Source organism: Micropterus salmoides, unplaced genomic scaffold (assembly GCF_014851395.1).
Source record: "Micropterus salmoides isolate LMB-PRFRI ecotype aquatic unplaced genomic scaffold, ASM1485139v1 Ms_hic_scaffold_11, whole genome shotgun sequence".
In the NCBI taxonomy this organism is placed as follows: Eukaryota; Metazoa; Chordata; class Actinopteri; order Centrarchiformes; family Centrarchidae; genus Micropterus; species Micropterus salmoides.
This window is the reverse complement of record NW_024040152.1, coordinates 10,586,277-10,597,741: the sequence shown is the minus strand read 5'-3', so window position 1 is coordinate 10,597,741 and position 11,465 is coordinate 10,586,277. Positions and strand designations below refer to the sequence as shown.

At 38.7% G+C, this 11,465-nt stretch overlaps 1 protein-coding gene across 1 annotated transcript in view; it reads right to left on the bottom strand.

The window, feature by feature from the left end:
- Positions 1–284: 284 nt before the first annotated feature.
- LOC119898261 (mannosyl-oligosaccharide 1,2-alpha-mannosidase IA-like) overlaps positions 285–11,465 on the bottom strand; it is a 131,767-nt gene continuing 120,586 nt past the window's right edge. Inside the window, exons 10-12 of the mRNA XM_038712449.1 lie at positions 5,827–5,999; positions 4,060–4,175; positions 285–1,832 (exon numbers count right to left, since the gene is read on the bottom strand). Coding sequence (XP_038568377.1) covers positions 1,691–1,832; positions 4,060–4,175; positions 5,827–5,999 — 431 coding nt within the window. The 3' untranslated portion in view covers positions 285–1,690. The remainder of the gene's footprint in view (positions 1,833–4,059; positions 4,176–5,826; positions 6,000–11,465) is intronic.

Here is an 11,465-nt window from a genome sequence, read left to right as displayed (position 1 = left end):
TGTGATTGCTAAAACTTTCCACAACCCTGAGACATCCCTCTTCAATTAAATCTGTAATGAACTTCCTGGAAGCAAATACCGACGCAAATGTAAGCAGCAAATGAGTTGAGTTTCTTTCCTTTTTGTTAGTCACTGCAGATTGTTTCCTTCAAACCTTATGTAGCTGCTATACAAATCAAATAGTCACAGTAGTAGTGAAAACCAAATACCACAGAAAGTAGGACATTCGTATTTCTTTTTGACTTTGTAAATAAACAAGGCTAATAAAAACCACACAACAACTGTTTTAAATGTACAAAGTTGCACAGGTCTTTTATCAGTATTTGAAAATATTCAACAATGAAAGTTAAATCAAACAGTAAGAATAAGTAATAACAATATCAGCAATAACTAGACTTCAAATCAGAACTTTTTAGTTTTTTTTACTGAAACACCTGAGGGAAGCAAATAAAAAGAGAAAAAACCCACCGAAGTTTAGAAAATAAAAATAAAAGATCACAAAATAAAGTCAAGACAAGCTCATACAGGGGTCAGTCACTTCATCTGTATGTACAGCACATTCGCTCCACAACTGTGCAAGACAGCAGTGAAAATGGGGGGGGGGGGACAACAAAACAGTGATGAAAATGACAACTTCTTTCCGCAGTTGGCTCTCAGGTTTACTGCCTTTTACGTCAGTATTGGCAGCTGTATGGATTCCCATGTAAAGGCAGGGTGAAAGCAGAAAAACGACAACAGAAATGAGAAAACCCATTTGGAGCTTGCGAGCAAATGCGTTCATTTTCCTTTTTATGCGTGTATTACAGCCACAGAACTGAGAGTACTCCATTTGTTACTTTCATTTGAAAGGCTGAGAGGACTGAGAAAGCATAGTCCTGTTCAGAAAACAACCCAAACATACAGTGAAAACACAACCCAACATAAGGTTTTTTTTTTGTTTTTTTTTTAATAAATGGTCCCTGGATGCATAAGACACTGCCACATTCTTGACACCTCCTCACTTGAAAAAAATCATCATCATTCAAGCTTGTTTCAGTAAGAAACATGACATCAACATTAGTTTGGAGGTGTTTTCGAGAATCACATTTGTCTGTACATTAATCAATATTCATTACAGTTCAACCCTTGAGTAAATTTTACTTTCTGCCAAATCTCACCAAAAACACATTGCTGGAAAATGAGAGAAATTGAAATGCAAAGAAACCTTTGGTCAAAGAGTGTATTCACAAGGGGAAAAAATGCAATGACGAGATATAAAGAAATCATTCATCACTGAAGATTAACTAAACAACAAAATTAAAAAGCAAAACTCGAGTGGTTTTCTATATGTTTCTCTCTATTCATTCTCGATGTGGCCCATAGTTCAACCCTCCTCCAATACATTTGGGTCTGCAAGTTATACTGGTTTCCTCACAGAGGAAAGAAGGAAAGAAAAAGGTGCTCTTTTCATGAAAGTCATGTTTGTCTTGATTGTCCACAAAAAATAAGTGCCAGCAGGAAATAACCCCGGCTAAAGGATGTACAATCACAGCGTAAAACGACAACATCCTTTACTGGAAAGGAATTCAGAGTCCATAACACGCTCCTGAAAAGACTTTGAACCTGCATTAAATTGGTGTTTGCAATATTTGTGACTATGTGTGCACAAGATCTGTGCAAATCGGTGTCTGTAACTGTCTCTGGTGGTGGTTTATTCGGAGACTGTCTTATCCTGTGTTGCTTTGTCCTGCATGCAGCTCTTGCGGATGATGGGCAGTGGATGGGCTTCTGTATTGAAGACCCAGTCCTCCAGGGGGAGAAGGTCGTCATCAGAGAAGAGCAGGTACAGATACCTGAGCAAACAGGAACAATATCCATTTAATTAAAAGCTAGACTAATTGGTCACTTTACTGCTGTCTGTTTCTACACATTCAGTGTAATTACATACACTTATCCACCCCCATATTGAACTCTTGAAGAGTTCAATATGGGGGTTAATCCATGTTAAGATCATTGTAAATGCACTATGAGTCACAAATAAATATTTCAATTTCTGAACAGTCTACAAAAAAATTTGAAATCCACAAACTCGTCAAAATAGAAATCAGTGACTTGTACTTGAAAACCAGAATCTGAATGAATGTTGTCACTGTGTCCGGGCGCAGTGTCATTTTTACCACTTTGGTTTTTGTATGAATTAATCAAATAAGAGATAACATGTAAATTAGTGCACTTTAGTGGTGCTGGTAGGTGGATTTTGTTTATTTCTGACAGAAACAGGCTAGCCATTACCCTTTTTTTTTTTTTAACCACTCCTGGTGTAAAGATGCCCGTGGCTGGCTGTAGCTTAATATTAAATGCACACAAATCATTATGCTGTGTAACCTGGTTTTCCTGACTAATCTGTCTTTTTGATGTGTAAGTAACATACTGATAGTACTGGCATATTAACGGTTTACCATATTGTTCTATATAAAAAAAATGTTAGACTTTTTCCTTGTCAAACAGTACATTTCTGGTGAAAAGATGTTATTCTTCAAAGAGACCAAGCATTTTCCTCAAGAAGTAAGGCCTCCTTATTTCTCCATTACAGCTGTCTTTCTGTGTCTTGACATAAGAAGGATAAGGCGGACACATTTTGCATTATTTCTTTTAGCCAATAAAAAAACAAAACCAACAATTAATTGATTCTACTAACAAGTATTGTCTGTGTAGCTAAAGCCTGATAGAGCTCCACTGTTGTCCAACAACTATTAAAATAACATCAATGAGCCACACTGTTGCACTGGAAGATGGGCATTAGTTTATTAGTAGATGTGTATTAATTCGCTGCTGAAAATAGTCCAAATACAGTATTTACTCATGTTGGAGTAACATTGCAAAAACTACAGTGCACAGCTGTTATATATTATTGAGCCTTTTTAAAAGATTGACGTTGCCCAGTGCCACAGACACAGTAGGGAAGTCTGAAAGGGAGGGACTTGCAGGTTTTGTTTTTTTCTCCATGGGATGTTTTGACAAAATATTCTTTAACCACTAAACCATTTGACCACATTTAAAGGGGACCTTTTAATGCTTTTTCGTATTTTCTGGCACATCTATAATGTTACAACATGACCCAAGCTTCAAATAATGAGGTAAAAGTATTTAAAAGAAATCCCTGTGAGCCAAAACCTCAGATATCCCCCCCTGTTCTTAATGCTCCGTTTTAATCCGTTTTCTCTACTAACTGCTGGGTATGATGTCATTCCAAGATGGATTTCCATATATGGTCATTTGCTCCACGCAGAGAATACTGGCCACACCCACAAAGGAACATGCAGCTCCATCCCTGCGTCAACCTGGGCTGAGAGACAGGAGCATCTACAGCTTGTTTCAGACAGATACTGAAATAAGGGCCTGCATGATGTGCCAGTATAAGATAGAATTATTATTATTATTTTTTTTACTTGGAAGGCAGTTTTGCATGATTCAAAGAGAACTACAATATTGGGCTGGAAATGCAGCAGAATAGGTCTCCTTTAATAATCTGGCATGCAAGAACACTTTGCAAGCTCAATACAGTATTACTAAATTATTCACATGCAAGGACTTCTTGTCATGATTTGTCACTGCAACTTTAAAGTGAATGCACATTAGGGATAGTGTAGCGCTGAGTGAGGTGGCAGCACAGTCGTTTTTAAGCGTTGCCTGGTGACAGCTGACCTGAATATGATTCCTGATTCCTGTCTTTACCATCTACTATTTTAGCACTCTGAATGGTGTGTGTTGCTTAGTGACCCAAGAATTAGGGGAGGTAAAATCTATTGCCATTCACGTTGTTTTTTAACGAGTGAAATTAAGAAAATCACATTCAAAGTGTGATTGGAATCGCCTTAGATGACTCCTGAACACTGGAGTAGAGAGTGTCTCATTCACATCACGAGCTTGCTTCACGGACAGGACAGATAATGGATAGAGATGAATCCCCAGCATTTAGTATTGGACCCTATATTACTTTCTATATCTAATATGGCTTACGCATGCAAATTGTAAAATGGCATTTGCTATGGGGAGATGTGGTGAGGAAATAGGTCTTACTTGAGTGTCTCTGAGAGGAAGAAGCTCTGCTGCATGTTATCGTGGCTGACTGTCATGGTGTAAACGTCACGGATCCCAGAGAACCCAGACTCCACTCTGCAGTGCTGCTCCAGGGCCTGACAGGAAACGGAGGATCCATTTAAACATGAACATGTACCTTTTCTGGTGAAAGTAAATACAGACCGTTTCTTGCCAGCTTCATTGTACAAACTGAATCAATCATATGTAATTCATTTATTCATGTATATTTTTATTTACCCATTTTATAAGCTCTCAGAGTGGCCATTGTGAGAGGACCAAGTATTTTACATACTGCACAGAGAAAATCACACTGCGTATGAGTAAAAGGCTGTTGCCTATTCTTCTGATGCATTACAGTGGATAAAGAGAAAATGCTTTCCGCAACAACAATGTGTCCATTTACACCTAAAAGGGTAAATAAATCATGGAACAAGTCGAGCCCTTCAGCCGGTTACAGAATTGAAGCCCAAGCAATGCTAAATCTGAGGGCTAATGGAGAGTGGCTGAGCTAGCCAAGCGGATTAGCACATTATTACCCCTGCTACAAAGGGCTGGCTTATATGTGCTAATTAACAAAGACCCCGACATGTTAAAGCTTGATGCTCATGAGGAGAAGTGTTGTGCACTGCATTCAACCTTTGTGCCGGATAATTAAAGGCCCGTCAAACTCGTCAGCCATCTCTCCACTTCTGTGCCCACTAAATTAATGCTAAATTTATTATGCCAGTCCTCTACAGTTTACCATAGCTAATGTCCTGTCTGTTGCCACATTAATAATAGTGCGGCTCCCTACAGAACCTTCACCTCCTGCTTGATCTACAAGCTAATGTATGGTGCCACACAATATCGAGGAAGCTGGTTGAGGGTAATTGAGGGTGTTATAGGTGCTTGACATAATAGGTGAGTACAATTTATGAAATCAGAGTCCAAGCCACTCCTAAGAGAGAAATATAGGGTACAAATATGGTTCTGTATCACCCACTGAAATATAACTTTAAATTTTTCTTTGTAACACACCGACCTAAATATAAGACTACGACAACATGATTCGGCTCTACCTTCCTGTTTGAAAGGAGTGAGTACTGTTCAGGACATTACATTAGATTGTAGACTTCATGTTGGTAGGCTAGCCACTTTCTTCTGTCTGTTTTATAGTTTGTCTTTTGTATTTCAGTTGATTTTGTCTGAAAAGTAACAATGAAAAAGATGGCCTGAGCAAAAAGTTAAAACCATGGCTCCTTTTTCACATCCACACAGCCGACCAAACACAGCATGAAGGTGGGTGTGAAGCTTTCAAACTAACAGCTTAAAAGACGCACTATAAATGCAATTAAAGTAACTTGCTAGCCTAGCCACGTTAAGGCTAAAAACAAACCCATATTGAAACACACTCTGTAGCGGTCTGGGTTACACCAGTATTATCTCCATTAAAAAAGAATATCTGATGATGTCAATATCTTATATTCGGGTCAATAATGTATATGACAGGATACACAAGATGAGGAATTAACTTAACTTGAAAACTCACTTGGACAACCAAGACAAATGGTGGGGTTTATGCTTTCATGTCATTTTTCACTTTTTCCTAGCTTTCCCCACAGGACTAGTGTGATAAAATGTTATAGTATAGAAAAGACAAATGCATTTACAGAATTTCTTTTCCCAAAGACAGGTCTTGGAAAAAGCTGGGTCCTCTTATATTTGGGCTAGTACAGTAAATGTTAACACTGTATTGGCATATCTCACCTCAACAGCCTCCCAGCCCCACTCTCTGTACTTGGGGTCATGGGTCAGTCTCCACATGTACATGTAGCTCTCGATTACTTCTGGTCGTAGGATGTAATATCTGTCGCTCAGCCTGGTAGCTGTGGCTTCACTTCCGCCGTCAAATCTGAACGCCTCAGGTCCCAGCTTGGTGGCTGAGAGAGAGAAATATAAAAGACACAACATATAACATATTTTATTTTGGGCCATAGACACAAGCACTTTTTCCAACAGATCTGATCTATCAGTGTACAGAAGCCATCCAATTGCTAGTGGTTTTTAATAAAAAAGGCTAGAAGCAAAAGTGAAACAATTAAGACCTCCCGGCTGCCCAGATGGTCTGTGGGCTTCTCTTTTTCTGTCATTGTCCTTATTCTTCTCCTTCCCTCCATTATTTTTCTACCACGATTCAACACTGCACAGCAAATAGATTCTTTTCATGGTAATGCACAAAGCAATCTATTTTTGCCAAGGTCAGGACAGGAGCATCGGCATAGCAACATCTTGAATTTAGGAACATGCTTGGAGTGGAAGTTATTATGATTATAAAACCTAGTTTTTACATTTATTTTTCTCTGGCTCATCCTCTGATTTTAGCCACCCACTGTATAGCTGCTTGGAAAATTGGACCATGTTTAGAGGAAGCAGGTTCTTTAAGATCACTGAGGGTTTACGAGTTAGCTGCATCTGATTGGACCTGACAATCATCTTGAAACAAAAAGCTAGTGTGATAGACAGCAGGGCCACCCGGTCAGCTAGTCCATTATAGAGTGTGAGTGTGTGAGTGTGAGTGAGTGAGTGAGTGATGGTGTGCAAGCAATACAAGGAGAAACATGGAAACAAAGTGTTTACAGTTCAACACACACCCACAGACTTTACTATACACACATCACTGTGCAAAGACAGGGAGAAAATTAGGAGAAATACGTCACCACCAGTTAGTGTATTGTGGCTGAAAAACCATTAAGACAGGAAGATGGATTAAGTGGGCCAGTGGCTTTAAATACATTTTATTCATAGCTAAAAAAAGTCAAAGGGGGCTTTACAATCTGTCCAACATAGGGCTGGGGGAAAAGGTTAAGAAATTAAAACAAAAACAAAAGAGTAGGAATCCCTCTTCCAGACATACAATATGTAGGCGTTATGCAGAGGAGACAAAAGCAGCAGTAGCAAAATTAAAGTATGGAGCCTATGGTTTTTCATGCAGTAAATTCTAAAACAGTTCCTGGTACCTATTTATTTACAGTACCTGAACTGCATAAAAAAACAAGCTTTCATTTCAAGTATGCCTATCTAAACACATACCTTTATTTATAATTTCCCCTTTGTTGTAAGTACATTTCATCATATTTTATTAAGAACCGTACTTGTTTTTCAGACCTGCTCCTATTTCAATGTGGTGTTGATGCCGTCAGCAGTTAAAGGGTACTCAAAATGTCCTCCATGTTTGAAGATGTTGAATGCTTTTCCTTCCTCATAAAACATTTGCAAGTCCATTATAAACCTGCAAAACCTGTTTTAGTACTTTAGTGATACACTACAGGCAACAACATAATTTCTTCATGTACTGGTAAATTTTGTCTATTTGCGTCTGTAGATTTCTCTTAAATTCACCAAAAGTTCCCAGTAGGTAATGCCTGTTTTGCATGTTTAAACATGCAATTCCAGAAAACTTGAAGTACAAAAAATTATTGTCTCAATGTAAATGATCAACTGGGAATGGTGAAATGTTACCCTATTCACCTGTAGTGTCTTTAAAGGCCATTTTTGCAAAATTATTATCAGCAGAACTTGCATATATTATTTTCCAGTGTTATTCCTATGTATATCCTAAAGGTTTTTACAGATGGGTTTGTTCATATATCATGATTTATATAACATTTTATTCCTAGTTTAATTATGATTAGTTTACATTTTTAAATCCTGCATTGGTTACATCCATGTTCACTTGCTTTCATTCTTCTTCTCTGCCTTTGTGGGCAAATTACTTTCACGTCAGTGGAATACAGTAGTGTGAAACCATTTGCAGGAATGCGTAGTGCATTGACAGCAAAACAGTGACCCACACAAAATAACTGCTCCATAGAGCTACTAGAGGTCAAACACTCCACAGCGTACCTTTTTAACTATTGCCTTAACAAATTCAGCACAGTTTACACCTCCACAGCACCAACATAACCGTGTCACACCACAGCTCTCCCACTGAAACACTTCTCATTACATCTGTCTCATTCTTAAACCACTACTGAGCTCGTTCCGCTCTCTGTTTCCTGCTTTCAACTGCCTGTTTTGAACTAAGTAATTCTCAGGGCTGTTGATGCTTGTGATTAGAATGCTAATTCAACAGAGAATCATCAGTGACTCACGGCGCAGACAACACAATTGATTTTTCCACAAGTTCATCAGATGAATAGCATGCCTGTGTCAAACACAATTTAGAAGTTAGTCCTAGGATTGTTTTTTACTTTCTTTGGAAATTGAATAGCAAGCTTTTATACATTTTGGTCTCAACTATCTTGTCTTTTTAACAACCTGGGCTTATTAACAGTAATTATGCATAAGCCTCAATGTCATCAAGTTCAAAGAGGTGTAGAAGAAATTAGATAAAACATTCGGATAATAAGGCCTGATTGGCTGCTAGGTTAATGTGCACCTTTCCAGAAACTGACCTGTGAGCTTCAGACAGGTCTCGCTCCCAAGATAATACCGCATATTTTTTCTTGGTGGTGGTATCATAGGGCCATCACTTTTAAAAAGAAATCAAGTTCAAGAATGAATTGGAACTAACATGTAATTAATTTTAAAAGGGACTGATGTAGCCTATCCTGAAAGACGTGGCTGTGGTCACACCGGATGCTCCTCCTGTTAATTTCTATGATGCGTTACTGGTTGAGCCCAGCATGTTTGCTTCACACAGAGTTCAAGATTGAATGGGAAGCTACTTGCCTGCATTGAGTGCATTAGGGAAATGATGTTTTGGATAAAGTGCTGTTGCTAGCTCGGTAGCCACGGTTTCTACCTCAGTTTATGGTAATGACCATGTTTTTTTTTCTGCCCCAGTAAATTTTGTCAGGCAGAATCTGGTCGTACTGTTTTCTGTTAATTCCCAGTTGAAAATTAAAGTTACAGATCAAATGAATTTTTCCCCTACATTTGAACTAGGGCTAGGCGATATGGCCAAAAATGTTAAAGAAGTTAATACCATTCAATATCGATAACTATCACGATAAATGTCAAATCATTATTTCTTTCAGGTATAAAGGCTGAATCTTGCTCCTGAGTGAAAACTGAATAAACCAGATGGTTAATTGTGTGGTTAAACTTTTCTTTATGGTCAGAACATGATAAACACTTGCTTCAGCAATCTGAAGAACAGCATTCAAAACAATTAAAATCAAATCTTTTTTCAAGTCCCTTTTCATCCACAAAATAATTACCTTAATATAAATAGAAGTGCTAATTAGTTTGTGATTCAAATGAATTAAATCAAACATTTATTGACAATTATTTGAACATTTGTTACGGAGGAAAAATATATTGCAATTGTCCTTTCAAAAGTTATTGTTTTATTGGCCAGCTCTAATTTGAACTGTAGTTAGAATAAGAAGTGACAGCCCTAAGTGAAACATGCAGTCAGTTTCAAGTTGCTCTATTGTACATCAGTTCATACATTTTAATAGTTAAAATGCACAAAGCTAAGCATTAAAAGTCTATTACCACTCTTTCTCTTAAGCCAATAACCTTGTCCTCTTCCTGCTGCTTCCACATTTTCCAGCATCAGTCTGTTGCTGTGAAGGTGGCAGCGATCCAGAGGAGCAGCAGAAGGAGAGTCTTCATGGTATCGTATTTAAGACAGCTAAATTGCAGCCACTTTACGCACATGCAAGAGCAAATCTCACACACACTCTCTTTGCTGCAGACAGCTAATCCAAGAGCTGCTAAGCACCATCCATTTCCTTTAATGAGTGAAGAGAACCTGGTGGATGACTATGAAAGAGAAAGCCAGAGAAGCCTTTTGGGCCTGCAGATCAAAAGTATTCCAAGCGTATCAAGGAACCTGTTATATGATGAGTCACATTAGCTTACTGGAGAAGCAAAGGCGAATGAACACTTGATGAATCTGAGCAGCCCACCCAACATTGGAGGGGGCAAAAAAGCTTGAAATTAGCAGAGGAGATTATTGTCAGGGCCCAGACAGATGCCAGGGAACAGAAGAGATCAAATAAGGGTCTTTCTGAAATGTGGGCAGGCTTGTTGCTGGCAACTCCTCCTCGCTTTTTTCCATCCTCTCTTTCTTTCTTGCATTTTTCTCCTGGGCACATGTTAAGTCTGTGAATGTGACCATGTCAGAACTCTTCTACTCTCCCTCATTTTAGATTTGAGCCGGAGTGAATTTGCCTGTGGACTCAATCACAGTGTTTACTCTTCCATACTTGGCGTCCATTTCCTGTCCATGTCAATTTTCTCTTCATTCTTTCTCTTGAATTACAACAAAGTGTGATTATCAGTATTGAACACACGTAGAGGCACCTCCATGTCTGTTGCCTACCGCTGTGAGAATAATCGGGATGTTAAATCCTCGCTGCTCCTTATTAGGCCTGTCGTCTTTCTGTTGAGGTGTAGCCACCAAGAGCGATTCCCTTTTTGAGTCGGAGCAAAATTAAAACGCCTGAGGCTCTTAATTTAAAATATGGCGCGGCTAGACTCTTAATTTTCTTGCTTTGAAGGCCATCATAACCTCTCTTAAGACAGATATAATGTACCACAACAGTAATGGAACCATAAAATTTCACTGGCTTTTTGAGAAGAAAATACTGAATTATTTGGATCCAAAGACTATGAACACCCAAGAGAGACGACTTATGAATTCAGATTTTGGATGACTGCAAGCAAGACTAGTTTTATAAAATAAAAAACTGTAAAATGGCATAATCTAATTAAACAATCATTTACTGCAAATTCTATTTCTATTCTCTCTTCTGACTGGCAAGTCTGCGTCAATGGGTTTCATGTGTTGCAAATGGATATGCAATGCCAACTGTGAGGTGGGAAGACAGACCGCATAACCAAGGCATGGCATTAGCCTGGTGAGCTAGCGGTCAGTACTGGAGGAATTAAAGCAAAAACTTGCAAAAGGAGAGCTTCTTAAAATCCCCATTCATTTGGGGAATGCCGTTTCATTGTGAAAACATTATGACCTGGTTGTGACAACAGATACAAACTTCTGAGTTTACCAGCTCACCTGGCGAAGCAAATCTTCTAACCGGTAAGGGAGATAATTTTATATTTTGAGATGTTATAGTGTTATATGCTACTGATTGACTGCAATGTGTGCATTGAGGTGGTGATGGTGCAATGGATAAGACGCCTGCAATCGCCACAATCTGCCTCACAAAGTCTACCGGAGGCAGATTGTGTCTGACTTGACGGCGCTGTTATTATTCCCCTATCAATTAAGTCAGCCAGTTATCTCGAACGCACCTGTTGACTACCAGTTACACAGCGGGCTAACTTCGACAGCTGTTTTCCAAAGTTAACATAGCTCTCCTTATAAGCTAGGCTCCTTACATGCTTGCTAATAACTGTTTTGAAGAAGGGTCTCCGACATTGACAGTGTTGTG